The following is a 19,083-nucleotide window of genomic DNA, read 5'->3' as shown; positions in this document are numbered from 1 at the left end:
AACCTATTGCAATAAAACGGCAATTTCATACTTTAACCCCTAATATATTAATAAAACATTATACTCAGGGTATGTTATATCTGAAGTGTTTATATGAAATGAACATTATGCCATCGCTATATTAGACTGAAAGTTGTTATATCAATCGACTATTATACCGAGAGACGTTTATATCGTGTGAGAATATATCACATGTCTGTATACCATAAATTAATTATATCTGCTCAGCGCTATATCGACTAAAATATGTCATTTGTTGTTATGTATTACGAACCGCACCCAAGTAATCATACGTAATTATTTGATGAAAAATTAATTCTAATGAATTTTATTATAAAAAACACAAACAATAATTATCCATGGTTTAGGATAAATACTCAGTAAAAATGGATATTTATTGGATATTTATCCTTTCCGGGCAAAAACCCATCTCTAGGTGCGGTGTCTAAAGCTAGGGAGGGGCGGAGAGTGTCCGTTTTCCTTACTTTTTGTTCTCTGCAGACAATATGCCAGCTAAGCCACGGAACGGCCCAGCGGACCTCAAGAATTTTTCTATGTGCTTGGTTGTCGGGTCTTTGTATTTGATTTTTTTAAACTACTTCTTAGATACTATCTAAGACGTTTTACTTTATGTTGGGGCATATATTTATTGGTATTATTTTTTAATAGCCATAAGCTATACTGTAAGGCATTTCAGGCTTATCCATTAATTACCAGACACCCTGTATAATGAAACCTAGCAAATGTTATTTGTTTCTGTTCCAGTTACGTTAATAAAATCCAATGTACAAGTTTAGACCTTTGTGAAAACTTTTAAAACTTTTTGTGTTTTGTTGGTTTCTTAATTATTGTTTTAACTTTTACAATTGTGAAATGTGTAAAATGTGACAATAGAGTTGGTTCGAGCGCACGGTAAACACTCCGCAGTGTGCGTGTCGCCAACCTTGCTCTACATTCAAGATTACAATTAAATAATAAAAACGAGCCAAACAGAGGTCTCCCGCGATGTGTTGGGTAGTTTTTTAATGTTATTTTTATATGAGAGGGAACAAACGCGTTATTTTTTGTTGGAAAATGACGAGCAAAAAATATCGCACTCCCCATGTCCCATTGGGTAAAGAACGATGTTATACACCAATCCCCTTCAATTTGTGTAACTCTCGAATAAATTGTAGTGATTTCGGTAGCGAACTATCTAAATCACTACAATTTATTTTTAGTTTTTTAGTATAATGCCAAAAAACCTGCTAATACAGGAGGCGCACTATAAGTATCCGGAACTGGCCACTTACATAAACAATATTTAAAAGTAATTACAACATTTGAAAATGGAACTCTTTGGCTGTAGAATACAGTTTGTTTTATCTGACTGTCACTTGTTTTTAGATTGTGGCGTCATTTTAGAAATTGGTTGTCAACATCACCATGGATTTAACTCATGAAAATTTTCGTAGTATGATTTTCTACGACCTTAAGTGTAATCTAACAACTTAGCGGAGCTTCGCTCGGCTTCAAACTGCTTTTGGCGATGAAGCACCATGGAAGACGACTAATTATAGCTGGTTTGCAGAATTCAAACGCCGTCAAAAATTGATTCATTTGTATGAAAAAGTGCATTAAAGCTAACAGAGAATATTGTGAGAAACAATAAATTAATGTCTGACCAGTTATAGTATTTTTTTCTCATTTATCCTGGAAACTTATAGTGCACACCACGTGTAATTAAGCAACGTTATTTACTATTACAATTTTTCCATTAGATAAATGCATAACCGAGTAGAAACCATTATTGCATGCTACGATATGAAACGTTTACAGCTTAAAGTGAAACAAGTTTTTCTTAGTATGATTTCATTTTTGTAATTTTACCACAGAGTCAAATTACGTTTTCTTCCACAAAACATTTTTAAAACTTAATTCCTTATATAGAATTACGTGAACATGCGGTATATTTTATTCAAGTCTTTGATTTGAGAGTTTTTTCTTCCACGTCACGTCGGAAAATTTAAATGGGTTACCATAGACTTACGCTTTCCTTTTGCGGAAGGCTATAATCTATAATGACATTAATGTGCATTTAATAATCCCTAAAATTCTGTCGGCTTCTTAGAGGATGGAAAAAATAAAAGAAAGGAGCTCCTTTCAGCTCCTTTCCTTTATTTCCGTATTTATTTTCCGTAGATAGGGCAGCTGCCCTAATAAACCTGCCTGAATAAACGTACCTTACCTAAACCTAAAATGTCCAGCACAAATGGCGGATTTAGTGTTGTACCACAATCATAGATAAGGCAATATCGACATGCAAATGTATGGCTTGAATGTTGAAACTGTTTTTTATGTTTGCAAATTTGTATAGTTTACTGTAGATAAACAAAGTATGACTAACACTATTATTGCTAGGCAAGTAAGGAGCCATTTTGATAAAAATTAAATACAAAGTTATTTACCAACAAACGTAACGATGGAATTGCATTATCATGTAATCTAATTACATTCAAAGTTCTATTAAAATTTGACTTCAAAATGGAGCGAACAAACGAAGATGGTATTTAATTCAATGTTTATGTTCGGCAGTCCCTATAATTTCCAACTATTCTTCCTATCTTTTTTCATTTCTAGGTACACGTTAAAAATAATAATAATGAAATAATTAAAACCTCGTAGTGAATTGTTTTAATAACAGAATATCAATGATATGTCTGCTTACTGAACAACACTATTTCAAAATAATCGTTATTTACAATCATCAAAACATACTAAGAAAAAAGCAATCTAAAGTAACCAAAGCAAAATTCGGCAAGACTTATGAATAAACTACTTAAATGAGTCTAATTACATGAGATATTTGGACTATTGTATGATTTATAGGCAGATAAATAACACATGCCGGTGTAATGCAACATTCAGTTGATTTCCGATTTTCTACTGCCGCACCCCTTAATGCTGCATCGTCGCATTTTTATCAATACTTAATCGTTCTCACTGTCAATATTTTTGTCCTTTTCAAGCGACTGCGCTTTGTTGCTGGTTGTGAGCTGTTATAACAAGGTCTTACAACTTACTTGTACAATTATTATATTAAAAACATGATACCGGTACAGGTAAATGCCATGCCGGGTCATGTGCGGTGAACAGGGCCCCATTTCTGCTAATTTTTTTAACCGACTTCAAAAAAGGAGGAGGTTCTCAATTCGACTGTGTTTTTTTTGTATGTATGTTACGCGATAACTCCGGTATTTGTGAACCGATTTTCATGATTCTTTTTTGTTGGAAAAGGGGTACTTCCATAGTGGTCCCATTTCATTTTGAAGAAATCATCCACCTCGAAGGGTGGCTGTTCACGCATGAAGATTAATTTTTATAAATAGCGCCTAACTTTAATTTAGGAGCAATTACTTTAATGGTTGATTTTGCTATTACTCCAATACAAGGCGTTTTTCTCTCAATATACTTTGAGTAGTGTCGTAGTGAGAACCTACTTTTATTATCTCCAGTGTCAAGTCCTGTATAGTGGCGAACTAGGGGATATTTCAATAAAACTAAGCAAATGGACGAAATTCCACGTACTTTTGAGGTCGGTTATTTTAGTATTCTGTACTGAGATTATTAAAACCACTGGTCATTGTAACTTCATTGAGATTCCATTGAGATTTATATGTTGCAATTATGACAATATTTGTTATTCTGCTAAAATCTATTGCCATGACAGTCAGTAGAACGGCAGTCATGACATTTATTGATTCAATCACTAAAGATCGTTGTTGCTTTACTAAAACTACGATGGAAATTACTATACATACCTTAATTTGAATCTCGTATACGCAGTTATTTAGTCTTCAAATTAAATGTATTTTTATGTCAAACAATCAGTAGACGACGCCATCGGCGTGCCATCGACTCGCCATTGAAGAGCCGAATACCAAAAAAGTGCAATGGCAGTTAAATAGTAGCTCGATGGCTCTGCATGATCTGAGCTTGATGGCTAGCCACTGACAAGCCACTCTTAACTTGTAGCAGAAAATCAAAGGCACAAAATCCTGCCATTGACAACTCTATCGACACACATCTGAGATGATTTAAAATTAGCAGACTTGGGGCCCTGTTTCAGTGAGTTTGCTTTGAAATTTTCGATGTCAACTTGTTATGTATGGCTTACAGCCCGGGAGTTCGTGTTCCTTTCTTTAACAGATTATGCCTGTACTCGACTAAGTTAGTCCTGTGCGGTCACCACTTTAACAGAGTATTTTTGAATGAACTATCGAAAAGCGTTCTTTTTGATGACTGCTTAATCTCGTAAAATAAATACACTCCTCGGGGCCTTTCCAGTTGCACAACAATAACCTACTTCGATCGAGTATTACGAGAACAGCACAGTCACGCAGTGATACTTTTCCAGTGCCAGAGCCAACAAAGAGGAAATCGTTTCTTTTCAAAAGGTTTTAAAATCTATAGTTTAACGTGTTAATCTAGCCTTTTTTAAGGACATAGAAAGAATTGACGTTATTAGAGTAACACTTTTATTAGGACAAATTTATAGAGGTAATATAAAAGAAGCTACATTAAAATATCGGCTTATTCGACCATAATATTCGTAGATATAAATAATCACCCCCAAATACGAGGAAGACCAATCCTAAGGAAAGTAAGACGAAAAATTCGTTATACTAGCATACAATGGTTCTTTATAAATTTTCTTTACCAAATTTAAATAAGGCCACCATTGAGAGGTATTTTCATTTTCTAAAATAAAATCAAAAGAAGCGAGGCCGTAGGCCGAGTCCCAGCGGAGGGCGCAGTCCGAAGCGTCCGCACGATACCGTACGTAAGTGGTGGCTCTATTACAAGATCTTGCAATTGTTAAAATGTAAAGCAAACTTCCTAACGTAGTGAAAATAAGATACTATATATAAGATTATACTTATAGGGTTGTTCCTAACTACAAATAGATTAGAGTATTTTAGGGAAAATTTATACAGTGGTGGTCATAGAATCAAGAACGCTTAATGAAACAAAGCCAAGACAAAATTGCAGATCATTTGCATTGTTTAAAAGCGAAGACGTATCAGGCCGTGAAACATATTAAAACACACTAGACAACTTTGAATATTCCGCGTAAATCTAAAGCAAAAACTCTCCACAAGAAAGAAATCTCTCTAAGCAGGACCCATTCAAAGGCTCAAATCAAATAAAAAACGAAGTTTTTGGTGAGAACAATAGTCACGCAATCTCTGCACCTTTCCAAAACGCTTGGTGGAAGCACACTTATTTGGGAGAACAACAAGGAAGGTGCCCCTGTTTACACCACGTAATAGACAGGAACGATTTACGTTTGAGAGGAAGTATGAAAACTGGGCAGAGGCGCAATGGAAGTATGTACTTTCTCAGATGAAACTAAAATTAACAGACTATGGTCTGATGGCAAGCAGTACGTATACCGACCTAAAAATATGGGATTTAATCGGTGAAAAGACGGTGAAGTACGGTGGTGGAAACAAAGATTTGGGGTAGCTTTTCTGGTTACGGCGTAGAACCTACTTGCCTGCTACAAGGTAATATGGACCAATACCAATACAAACATATCTTTGTAGAATGTATGCTATCGTAGGCTGATGATAATCTTCCGGTAATTCGGACCCGAAACATACAGCCTACTCTGTTCGAAGATTCCTCAACAGCCAACTGGTAACTGTGTTGTACTGGCCACCAAACTTCCCAGATTTTAATCCAATACAGCATTTCTGGTGTCAATCCAAAAATAAATTAGCAAACAGACAGTGTAGTAACGTGTCCGAATTGCACGAAGCGTTTTTAGTGGAACTCTGAAAACTGCAAAAGGTGTAAACGGCGATGCCGCGCCGCTACCATGCCATTATCCACAGTCGAGAATAGGCTACCACGTGAGGCGCACTAGAAGTTTCCGGAACGAACAAGAAAAAATACTATAAATGGTCAGAAATGAATTTATTGTTTCTCAAAATATTCCCCTTTAGCGTTAATGCACTTTTTCATACGGATGAACTAATTTTGAAAACATTTATGCCAGTTTTCCGTGACAATCTCTGAAACATATTTTTCATACTCTTCGATAGCCTCTTCAGGTGATGAAAATCGTTGACCGCGTAACTGGTTCTTAATTTTTGGAAATAAATAAAAGTCACAAGGTGCCAGGTCGGGACTGTACGCGGGATGGCTCATAAGGTCAACGTTGTTCACCTTCACAAATTCATTTGTCTGTCTGGCCGTGTGAGAACTGGCATTATCGTGGTGCAAAATGATACGGCGTTTACGGTTATTTTTACGGAGTTTGTCAATAACTTCCGGCAAACAAATGGTCGTGTAAGAATCACTATTCACGGTACAACGATTCTCCAAAGCAACAGTAGCCACGTGTCCAGTTTTATTAAAAAGAAGCAATCATCCGCTTAAGGCACTTTGCACGCGCGCCACTTTGATTGGTTTCGGCTCATCTCAAAGGACCCATATGCTCTTTGCTGCTTTGTTTTGGGATCGTAACTATAAATCCATGTTTCGTCACCTGTTACTATGTTCCACACCAAATTTGACGCCCCTTCGTTGAATCTGGAAAGCATGGCATTGCACCAAGTGACGCTATCCGTTTTTAAGCCTCAGTCAAATTTTGTGGGATCCACCGAGAGCACAGCTTTTTCACACCCAAATGTTTGTGTAGTATTGATTGTAATTGACTCATGCCTATGCCTGCAGATGCCGAATCTCATGGTGTCATATACCAGTCTGTTTTGATCATACAGAGCACAGCATCGATGTGTTTGTTGTTCACAGCAATGGACGGGCGACCATCGCGAAATTCGTCACTGTGATTCACACGACCACGTTTGAATTCTGCAAACCAGCCATAAATAGTCGTTTGCATGGTGTTCCGTGGCCAAAAGCAGTTTGAAGCCGAGCGAAGCTCCGCTGAGCTGTTAAATTACACTTAAAATAGTAGAAAATCATACTACATAGTTAAATCCATGGTATGTAGACAACCAATTTCTAAAATGACGCCATAATGAAAAGTGATAATCAGATGAAACAAACTGTATTCTACAGCCAAAGAGTTCCATTTTCAAATGCTGTAATTACTTTTTATATATTATTTATGTAAGTGGCCAGTTCCTGAAACTTATAGTGCGCCCTACGTAAATATTAAATTCCTTTTTTATTTATCATTATATTATTACGAAAACGTTATAAAATAAAATATACCACTTCTGAAATTATTGAAATATTGTGGATACTACTGTCAAGTCCCTACCTCGTTTAGTAGCAGTAGAGCTCCTTGTGAAAGAGTTCGTCCAGGGAAGTACTGCCAACTTACCCATTTCTGCCACCAACAGCAGTAATGTTAGCCAGACTGTGTTCCGGTTTTGAAGGGTAATAAGGGTGCTGCTGAAATTACAGGCACGTGGGTCTTGTCAAGTTATGTCTCAGGATGAAGGGCGCAGTGGCAGTACCCCTCAAATCTTTACGATTTAAAGGTCTAAGTAGCACTGCAACTGTTATGGATAAGCATGTAGCTTACCATCAGGCGCACGACTTGTTCGTTCCATCACTAAATATAATTTAAAAAAAACTCATTATTAATTGTTTGTCCAGCCTCCATCGTATTTCCGTTTAAATAAAATTAAAATGATTCTAATTTTAACAGTATGTTTATTTTTTAATTTAATTTTAGGTTTTGTTAGCCCCGAATGTGTAGTCAACTAAAAAAAAGCTAACATTGTAGTCAATATTTTCCAGGAAGGGTTATTAAGTTTATTATGAACATCTGTATATCAAAACGGTACCGTATTATGAAGAGTTCTTAATTCTATGACCAACACTGTATATATAATGTATAATAATAATGCCAGACAATCGCACCAATTTTCTGGTCTCAAATTAGAGAATTTCCTGTACTATGTGTTCCAGAATAAAAATAACAATACGATAAGAGTACCCAGACTAGAATTAAAAATGTCCTGATGAAAACAGGCTTTCAGAAATTCATTGGAACCTTGATACTTAATTTGAGGTATAATTGTATCTCATATTCTCTCTCCTCTTCCGTCAACTGTTACCTAATTCTTTTTATGTGATTTTGGTGTGTTAGCGGCAAATATGGTGGGGGTGGCTATAAGTAAAAAGTAACGTTATATACAAATTGATGAAACGTGTCAAGCTTCGTTCTGTCCATTTCTTCCGCTTTATCCTCCTCTGGATATCTATCCATATTGTCTCTACTATTTGTATAATAACTACCTCAGTCATATTAATAACGATAGCTACAAAAAGTATTCAAAATTATACAAACTCTATAATCATATAGATATTTGAATTGTTAAATTCGATATTATAATATACAGGTATTTAATTTATTGCACATACCATTCGTTACTGCCGGCTGGTCGAGCTCCAGGTATGGTGCATCCCGCAGCGTAAGCACACCCCATAATCTAAACTCGGTCACACGCCGCCGGTTGAGGCTGACCCCACCGTAAATGGGTCGTTCTTGATATAGCCATCACAATGTATCTTATTTCTCTATTAATAATTGTTTAATAGTAAACAGAAAAAGGTAAATTATCATTCGAAAACATAATGTGAATTTGAAATAATCCAATGAGTCCACGACCTCCAAGCAGATTATCGTTCGTTCTACTTCTAAAAATACCGAAACATTTACAAGAGCGCTTCACTGTCATACCTAGTCGGAGAAATATCAAAACAAGATAAGCTCGATTTCCTTGGACATGTTATTCTTCTCGTCATCCATTGGGATTGGTTTGTTACTTCACGCTGAGTAACAGTGGGCCGTAGCTAATGCAACCGGCAATCGAGCTAATATTTGATTTGCCCCTTCGCCGAAATAAAAAGCGTTATCAGATCATACCGTATATTAAAAACAAATAATATGCCACTTAGGTTCATAGAGCACTAACAATACAAAAATAAGATCGAAAAAATTACGTGCTCTACAGAATATCTAATTCTTGTAACGCCTTCCACGAGGCATTCTGCGGCCTACCTACCTACATATACTACTTATTTGGTTTTAATACCTATAATAAGTCCGTTTCACGCAGTCAATTCCATCGCAGGATAGCGCGAAAAAACTAATGCGGCGTTGCCACACCGTGCAGTCGAGCGTACGAACAGAACAGGTAGTCTCTACGATGCAATACAAGTTGTACCTATCTAATCTATACAACACATATTGTATTGATTTTGTTATTAATTATTACTTACATAAAATTTGTCCCTTTCCATAACAGTAATAAAACCTTAACTCAGGCCTCTTGTTCTCAAGTTTGTCAATCATACCAGACTCCAATTCGAAAAAATGTGTTTACTGCAAATTATTCTAACACAACAGCAACTAGACAACTGATGGTGCTAGATACGAAATACCACACTATTAAAAAAATCGAGTATTCTAGCAATACGTACGTACCTATTAAAATTCCGGTAGCACGAAAGTACAGGTACATTACGCAGTATAACATTATGTACTTACCGTTGCTGGGGTCCACATAAGCGATCTTAATATCCATATCTATGGTTTCAGCTGGTTTAGCTTCCGCAGTGCCCATGTCATATTCCAGTGGGTCGTCAGTCACCATTTCGGCCTTTGCATGACTCGTAGATCCCGTAAGACTTTGCGCTACACTCATTTTTGGAGCGTCTTCGTGCATCATTACAAATCAAGCGTGGCGACTACACTAAGTCGCCCGCAAAATTTGTGCTATATGACTTCTAAATTATCCAGAAATTGTTTTTAACACAAATAACGCCCATAAAAAGTGATAATTCGTATTAAAACCAAAATGTAGGTTTGTAGGCCACTTCACTTACACTTTGATATTCCGACACAACACGGGTTCAATTCAGCTACCGTGCTCATGACTGACATTGAAATAAGTCGGTAAAGGGCAGTACAATTTAACCTAATTCTAAAATGAACTGTGTCATGGCCCATTTTCTGAAAACTTCACAAAATCGCTTATGCTATTCTAAATAAATAATAAATATATAAGTTTAATGTATGCCATAGTAAGGAATGAATACAAAAGAAATAGTACTTTAAGTATTTATTATCCGATTTAGTGGCTAGGTCGAAAAATCACGTCAATGATGCAAAAAGCCTACGTTTGCTTATGAATACGCTGCGTTGTGTAATAAATGACCGTTTCTATTGCACAATCCTTTCACAAGGGCTCCAAAATGTAGGTCAATCTTTGCGAGTATGATTTCAAAGTAATACTTAATATAATTTTTCGTTACCAAACAATGGAGGGTGTAGTGGTAAACAAATAATATATTTTTTGTTAATTTTGTGGGTTTATTATAAGTTTTAATTGTTCATTGTAGTAATTTTATATCACTAAACAGTCTTATATCCATATCCGGTGCGCAATGACGCTACCACCGACTATCTACTTAGCACGGTCTGGATGCAGTAAGTTCCTTGAAAGATTCATAGATGGCGTCGTACCAATTATTTTACTTCATATTCCTATACTTACTAAATTATTACTGATTATAATAATTCAATATGTGTCGTGTACTTAACCTAAATAGTAGAACTGGACATAATACATTTATATAAAGAAAACTTGAACTTTCTAGAATTGTAAACACCAAATTATAACGTTCCATGATAACTATTAATTGTATCGCTACCGCCCTCTACAGAGACAAAACAAAAATGTTAGAGGCTCATGAGCCGCTCTCCGTCACCGTTACCCTTACTTTTGCAATTTTCTCTCAAACACTTACATAGAGGGCTCTGTTCGTGTAAAAGGAGTTAGACTGGGAGGGGTCCCTAGCCGAAGTTTTTTAACTCGTTGATGTCATACACGTATTGTATTACGTCATTGTTTTAGTGTATATAAAAAGCTGAAAGACATCTGGATTCTTATTTATACACAATATATGCTCCATCGACCGCGCAAATGTTATAACGCAGTGACGATGCTGACCTCCTTCATCATCATCATCTCACCTTTTAATCCTTACTGGTTCCTGACCACTTACTTTTTGAATTTTTGATCATTCTCTTTTTTCATCAATTTTTTTTTCGGTTCTTTCCATCGTTACTCCCATCTTCCACTATATCTTTCTAATTTTGAGCTCGCATCAAAAATCTCTAATCGAGAGGACATGCCCATAACTCATCACACTCATTTATTGTGGCTGTTGTTGTGTGGAAGTTTAAAAATTTGAGGGTTTTGTAATAATTGTACCTTTTCTTTATATAATTTATCATTTCCTCTTTTTAACTTATATGGACAGTCTTCTGCATTATCATTTCGTTAACATTCGACTATTTTTTTATCAGTATGATAATTTGGAACTACTCGGTCAGTCAGTAATTTAAAAATAGTGACTATTGTGTCATATTATAGTAAAATTATAATACCGTACACAACAACGGTGGCGTGGCCACAGAATGCCATGCCATGCTATGAATTGGGTCAAGAAAGGTATATGTCAGAGAACACATAAATACTAGGTATATGTAATGAAATAAATTATATTGAAATGTTATATTTTTATTTAGAAAATTATATATAAGTAGTTCACATAAATCATTATATATATATATATATATATATATATATAATATAAGTAAAGTGTGATAAACAAAATTTTTATTAAATTATGATTACCAAAAATTTTTATTACATACTTTTATACTTATATTCTTGTTACCGTATTGTTTTCTGATCAATTTTGTTTCAAATTTCTGTAAAAACAGATTAAAAGAGTGATTTATTTTATTCACGTTTTTCGATATTGTTACTTGAATTGAAGTCTTGATGTGCTGTTTGTTCCCATTCTGAGCGTTTAGGCCGCATGTTTGGATAAGGTTTCCCTGGAGATAATAAGTCTTTGAATCTGAGAGGTTCCCTCATAGATCATGTAGATCTTAGCATCGCGCATAAGTTTTTCAACTGGGTACTCGGTGTTGTAGCCGTTGCCGCCGAAGATTTGAACGGCGTCTGCCGCAGCCTTGTTAGCCACTTCTGAAGCATGGGCTTTGGCGACCGAAGCCAGCACAGTGTTCTTCTGACCTGGAGTTTGTGACATAAACATGTATAACAGAAAACAAAACTTGATAAGTAGCACTAAATTAATTTTAATTATTTCGCCTTAAGAGGTGCATCAGAGACATTCCGTCGTTGCAACTACACCATGGTCATGGCATGATAGTGCAAAATTTTTTTCTAGGGAATAATTTTGAATTTCACGAAAAGCGTTATTTTACAATTTCACAGAGGCCATACTAAATAAATATGAAAAATACGACATGCATATTATCATCTTTTTTTGGCTGAGACAGTCATTTTTTTGTACAGCCACGCCATAAAATTTTGATGAGATGAGATTGTATGTTCCGAAAAGTATGTGTTAAATTTTACCGACCATGATCAACCATCCAGGCCGCCTTGTGCCAGGCCAGGCGTGCTGTTTCGACACCAATAGCCATATCAGCGAGCATGAAGGCGACGGCCTGGTGATGAGCGATGGGCACTCCGAATGTTTTACGCTGCAGCGAGTAGTTGGTAGCCTCGTCTAGAGCGCGCTGTGCGAGACCTGTAGCGCCGGCTGCCACCTACACAAGGAGTATAGTTGAGGCTATGGTGACGTGTGGTACCTTTCGGAGTTATATCGTTCGCTCAACGCCAATATTCAAATAATACAGTTTGAGTATGAAAAAATAATTGGTAGCTTACACTTTGGCGCACGACTCGTTCGTCTCATCACTTGATATTATAAAAAAAATCTAAACATAATTCCTAAATAAATTTAAGCAAGGTAAAAAAAGTATAATTTGGGTATAATATTATCTTCTTTACTTAATACCGTTTAAATGCAAGTTGTGGGGGTGGAGAAAAACTGAGAGTGTTAGGACGTGATAGAGTGAGCAATGTAAGTGTAGTGTGAAGATAGGAGAAGATGGAGATATGGAGTTGCACCCTCTGTCCTCGACTCTTGGTGACTGAGGACAGAGGTGCAGAACCGAAGAGCAGCGAGGTTTGAGGAATGACGAGTGTTTGGTAGAGCGAGAGAGAGCATCGAAATTCGAATAGCCAATTTTGAATTTGAAACGAAAAGCCAGAATGTGAGCAGGCAGAAGCGGAAATGCTTCTACTGCTAAGATTGCATATCAAAGGAAGGAGTAAATTATAGGATTATCTGTGGAAGAATAGATTGTAGAAGAGTAACGGATCTGTCAATCAATGTCAATATATCAAAATATTAAAATATTCTCACAGGACATTGGCGAAATCGCCATTTTTTTTGTATAATTTTTATAATAATGTTAAACTACCGTACATAGTTATTTTTACTTGACATTGGCAAAATCATTGATTATTTCGATGGAGCCATAACATTTAAAAGAAGAAGAAAAAAGAAATACGAAATAAATATGTTTATAAAGTGAAATCGATGAGATAGTACGTGATTTGCAATTGGAAAAACGAAAAGCAAAGTTCGGAGATACCATCAGTACGATAGAATATGCCAAGATCTGGAGATTAGACATGAAAAGTGAGTAAACTTAGTAAATTAAACCGTAAATTAAACGTAAACTATTAAAGTGCGAGAAATATCTTATAATAGCAAATTTAAGTAATTTAGACACTAATATTTTAGTACATATTAGTTGGAACTCTTTCAGGAATCAAGAAAAGTAGGGGCGTTTTCTCGAAAACTTATAATGAGACAGATGAAGACGATAGGGGTCCGTAGTTTCACACTACAAAGCTGGATAATAAAATAAAAGTACCAGGACGCCCGATGATTAGACGAAATTCGGAACATTAAATACATTTAAATAGGATACTTTTTACGCGAATCACTGGTGATGTAGATGGAAATTATCACTGCAACGTCGTTGTAGAGTTTAGATCAATATCATTTGTTGAGGTAACCTGATGGGACGTTGTTTAATTGTTCTCACCGGAGGCCTAGTCTTGTCGAAAGCACCCATAGCGATTTTGAAGCCAGCTCCTTCGCCAATGAGCACATTCTCTTTCGGTATGCGCACGTCCTCAAAAGTGATGCCACGGGTATCAGATGCGCGTTGGCCCATATTCAGTTCCTAATTTCACACATTAAAAATAAAAAATATATAAAGGCTATCCCAATACAGAATATGAAAGTACTTTGATGAGTGCTTAATCTCAAATATAAATTAAGCAACTTTAAACTTTTATGAATTATTTTCTTTAAGAATTGCAGTTTTTTTGCCTTTTGCATTACACTTTGTGTATTCCTGATTTTACTAAATCTGTTTTCTTTTAGTTAACTTCAGTCTAATGTCTCCCATTTAAATTAGTCAATTTCATATAGTCTCGTTAAATGGATATTTATTACCTTACGTCCAGGATTCACTCCGGGCCAGTCTCTCTCGACGATGAAGCCAGTGAATGCTTTGCCGGCGGGGCATTTGGGGTCCGGGTTGGTTCTAGCGAGGACGAAATACCTGAATATTGAAATATTGATTTACAAGACATGTATCACATGTGGAAACTTTTCATAACTGACGTGTGAGTTTTGTTAAAGCCATTTATTGCAAAAATTAAAAAAATTTCATCTAAGTATCTATTAAAATATGATTAAAATCCATATTTTGGTCATCAATGATCCAAAGACAAGCAAACATGATTCAAGACAGAATTTAGTTTCGATTTAATGAAAATAATTGTTAAAAGAAAGTATAAGTGTTGAGACAATACTATCACTTCAAAAACAATGTTTATTATTAATGAATTGTTAAATTTACTATTATTGTGTATTTTTAATCATTTGTTTGCTTTCGTTTGATCACAAGATAACTTCCTGTATTTTGACATATATTATATTTGAAAAATAATTAAATTAAACTAAGCTAAGATTACCAGTTAGCAACGCCACCGTTGGTGATCCACATCTTCTGCCCGTTAAGAATCCATTCGTCACCTTTCTTCTCAGCACGTGTCTTCACTCCGGCTACATCGGATCCGCAACCGGGCTCCGTAACTCCGTAAGCCTACACATAAATAGATAGAAATAATTAGAATGCAATCCTTCCCACACTAGGTAAAGAATGGACCTGGTCATTTTAACAAATTTACTGGTTTATAAAGTTCTCTGTGCAGAGCCCGCCGTAATAGGAACTACTTATTGGAACCCCAACGTAGCACTGCTGAATTCAGTATTGAAAGGCAAGGACTGCGCACACGGTCTTACTACTCAGCTTACAGTTAAGTTGCATTAAAAAAAATTGTTTTTTTAAAACTTTTAACTGTGTTCGAAATTAGGGTAGTGACTAAAGATCGCCCTATTGTAGTGATTAGTGTATACCTACCAACAAATAATACGGACAACCTACAGGATTTCACGGACTGCCTTGGTGCGGTGAGTGCTATTGTTGATGAATACGACACAGAATCGGTCTACATACTGGGCGATTTCAACGCCCATCCGAATGTACTCTTTTACACTGAACTTATTAATCACTGTGATGAACTGGATTGGTGTTGCATCGATGTACAAAAGGTGCCGATTCCGATACTTATACCTACATAAGCGAAGCCCATCAATGTAGACGATTGTTGGATCATTGTCTTATAACGCAATCTGTAGTGTCATCAGTCCATAATGTATACGTCAATTACGATGTTACGTGGTCCGACCATTTCCCTCATGCTAGAGTGCGATTTAAATCTACTAACACAGGGAGCGGGAATGCCATAAAGGGTTGAGACGTATTGACTTTCCTTTGGATACTGCAGTGAAACTAGGCATAGGCATGTGATTGACAGGTTGTATAAAAACATAGTGTCTGTCCTCTGCGATGCTGCAACTATCTGTAGTAAAAGTAGAAAGCGCAAGCCGAAAAATCAAGTAGTAGGGTGGAACAGGCACATCAAAAAGGCTCATAGTGCGGCCAGGAAGAAGTTTGAGTAATGGACGCTTCAGGGTAGACCTAGACATGGCATTCTATTGGATGAGATGTATGAAACTAGAAAGATCTTTTCAGATGTTGCCTTAAATGGTGTCAAGATCATCAAAGTCAAATCAAAATAAACATAATAGCTTCACAACACTTTTTTCACAAAAGGATTTTCGATCATTCTGAATGTTTACGAATAATATGAAGTTTCGGTCTGGCTGCCCTGCGAGTGTTGACGGCAAACATGATTGAAAAGATATTGCCAACCTCTTTAAAGAACATTTCCTTGAAAAGTCACCTGTAGGATCATCGCGGGGGGGATGAACGCTGTTGAGACCAACAGTAAGGGCTGCTTATTTATTTTTTACTTACTTACTTACTTAGTTTTACCTATTTGGCCTTACGTAGGTTCAATAGAATAATGCGTTCTGGGTGCTGGGCCATATTTCGCGAGTAGAGCTGTACCCTAGGTTGAACCTTTTTTTAACTCGGGAAATAGGGCCCAGCTCCCGGAACGCATTATTATATTGAATCCGTAGGGCCTCATAGGCCCGCTGCGTAGAATATCTCCATAAACTGCACGTGTACAGGAAGGTACAATATGCTCTAAACAATGTTATTTTAACTTCCCTAGTACAACGAGCAAATTTACGGGTATTTTCGCATTATATTTAAGCCCATGTTGACTGGCGTACTCCTCACATACACGCAATAGTTTGCGTAAACTACAAGCCGATGCGCTGAGCAAAACCATGTCGTCAGCATAGCTTATGTTATTAACACACAGTGAGTCAATATGACAGCCGACATGCATTTTGCCCAGCAGCTCAAGTAGTCCATCCATGTAAAGGTTAAAGAGTGTGGGCGAGGTCAACCCTCCCTCTCTCACTCCCCCAGTCCAACCTATACTGATCCGATAGAGCCCCAGACCACCTAACGCAGTTTTTTGACCTGGTTTCCATACCAGTATCTGAGTATTCGTACGGTTTCCGAAGGTAGTTTAATGGCTTCTAATTTCTTCCATAACACACTATAGGTAACCAGGTCAAAAGCCCTAGACAAATCCAGGAAACAGGCGTAAACCGGTGTCTTTGTATTCACGTAATATTTGACAGTATGCTTAAGACACAATATCGCACTCTCCGTGGACAACCCGGGCCGAAATCCGAATTGGTTGTGATTTAGGTACACGTATTTGTTTAACTGTGCGTTAAGCATACTATCAAACACTTTCGCTATAATAGTCGCGAGAGAAATTGGTCTGTAATTACTGGAGTCAGACAAATTTCCAGTTTTATTCTTTACTACAGGTATTACAACGGTTTTCATTAAATCCTCGGGCAAGTAACAACGTCTGACACACAACGTATAGAACATTGCCAACACTCTAGAGATATGAGGACCCGCGTACTGAAGATGCTCAAGGCTGAGACCGTCATGCCCTGGGGATTTACCTCGAGAAATTGACCTGATGGTCTTGGCTATAGCAAAGGTGACTTTTCAAGAAAATGTTCTTTGAAGAGTTGTTCTTTAAATATCATGTTTGCCGTCAACACTCGCAGGGCAACCAGACCGAAACTTCATGTTATTCGTAAAGTTCCAGAAATTGTCGAAAATCCTTTTTGGAATGTTGTGAAGCTATTATGTTCATTTTGATTTGACTTTGATGATCTTGACACCATTTAAGGCAACATTTGAAACGATCTTTCTAGTTCGACCTTCTAATTCGACTGAAAATCGGCATCTGGGGGGCCTTTATGGCTGTTTGATAATAATTTATGGTCTAATTTTATTTTTTGCCATTTTTCAATACGGCTGCCATACAATATTTTTTTGGTGATAGATAAAAATTTCGTCTAATTCGACTGAAAATCGGCATAAAAATTTATTTTTCTTGTCATTTTTCAATATGGTCGCCATGAAAGAGCTATGTTATTTTTAAAAAGTTAAATCACTAGTTCCAGCGGAGTGCGAAGCCGGAAACGTCCGTACGCCACCGTACGTAGGTAGTATATGGAGGCTTTATTACGAGTACAAGATCTCACAATTGTTCTAAATGTGAGGCATACTTCCCGATGTAGTGGAAATGAGATACTTATAGCGTTGTTGTATCTCGACCACCGCTTTGTTAGATTCTTTTTTCTTGGAAGCTATGCCAATGAGAAGTACCTACTTTAGGAAAAAATAATCCAGACAAGCACACCAAATTCCAGAATACCCAGAAAAACCAATTTAGAAATGTTCGATTATTAAATTCGAAAATCGAACCCGGAACCTCCCCATCAAGCACCCATAGTACTAACCGCTGTGCCGCCGAAGAGCATAAGCTCACCCCGTAATCTGAAACAGACCACGCGCCGCAGGCGAGCCCGACCACACCGTAGGTGAGGTACAGGGCTCGTTATTTAGAAGTGTAAGTAAACCATACTGGTTCTTGGTCAGAAATATTAATTTACTTTAACGGAGTAGTTATTGAGTATATTAACTGTAATTAATTATTATAACGTACAATGTTCTCCACAACATTTCGATTCTCAAAATTTCATTATGTCGAAAATTATAAAGTTTCGCTCTTTTTCCCGCCTTGAAATTGATCAGACTAATTTATTTTATTTTTTTTTATTTTTTTTTTTGGTTAATAATGAATATAGAGATGACTTGAAATATTTCTAATTATAAGCTAAGTCTGTATGGCACTCGAAACGACAATTTTAAGATTTTTTTTAGTACTTGTAATATTAGTACTGGTAACTAGTAGTTCGTGAAATTGTAGGTTCGTGAAACAGGCCCTTAGTGGGGCTGCCCCGCTTCTGTAGCGCGAACATGTGCAAGCGAAGCACGTCTCTGGCGCGCCGAGTGCGGCCCAGCCCCAACATCATGCTGCGCTCGATAGCGGACAGGTTCGACTGTCCATACGTGAGGCACTGCTGTGAATTGCACGTTTCCAGCAGTGTCTATTATGTATAATTTTGTTCTTACTGACATTAGCATATGTGATTTTACTAACAAATAATATGTGTCAATGTTACATGAAATAAAATAAATTATTAAATTATATTATTATATTAAAGTATTATATTACATTACATTATATTATATTATATTATATTATATTATATTATATTATATTATAT

The 19,083-nt window shown here is 36.6% G+C and overlaps 2 protein-coding genes across 4 annotated transcripts in view; both read right to left on the bottom strand.

The window, feature by feature from the left end:
- Positions 1-9,840, bottom strand: part of LOC113227053 (nuclear hormone receptor FTZ-F1) — a 109,823-nt gene extending 99,983 nt beyond the window's left edge. Inside the window, exon 1 of the mRNA XM_026459934.1 lies at positions 9,518-9,840. Coding sequence (XP_026315719.1) covers positions 9,518-9,698 — 181 coding nt within the window. The 5' untranslated portion in view covers positions 9,699-9,840. The remainder of the gene's footprint in view (positions 1-9,517) is intronic.
- Positions 9,841-11,698: 1,858 nt separating this feature from the next.
- LOC113229029 (probable medium-chain specific acyl-CoA dehydrogenase, mitochondrial) overlaps positions 11,699-19,083 on the bottom strand; it is a 32,191-nt gene continuing 24,806 nt past the window's right edge. For all 3 annotated transcript variants that reach the window (XM_026462518.1, XM_026462501.1, XM_026462509.1), the window contains exons 6-10: positions 14,913-15,043; positions 14,389-14,497; positions 13,973-14,113; positions 12,430-12,619; positions 11,699-12,077 (exon numbers count right to left, since the gene is read on the bottom strand). In XM_026462518.1, coding sequence (XP_026318303.1) covers positions 11,851-12,077; positions 12,430-12,619; positions 13,973-14,113; positions 14,389-14,497; positions 14,913-15,043 — 798 coding nt within the window. In that variant the 3' untranslated portion in view covers positions 11,699-11,850. The remainder of the gene's footprint in view (positions 12,078-12,429; positions 12,620-13,972; positions 14,114-14,388; positions 14,498-14,912; positions 15,044-19,083) is intronic.

The sequence above is a fragment of the Hyposmocoma kahamanoa genome, unplaced genomic scaffold (genome assembly GCF_003589595.1).
Source record: "Hyposmocoma kahamanoa isolate Upper Pololo Valley unplaced genomic scaffold, ASM358959v1 100021, whole genome shotgun sequence".
NCBI lineage: Eukaryota > Metazoa > Arthropoda > Insecta > Lepidoptera > Cosmopterigidae > Hyposmocoma > Hyposmocoma kahamanoa.
This window is presented reverse-complemented; position numbering and strand designations above follow the sequence as displayed.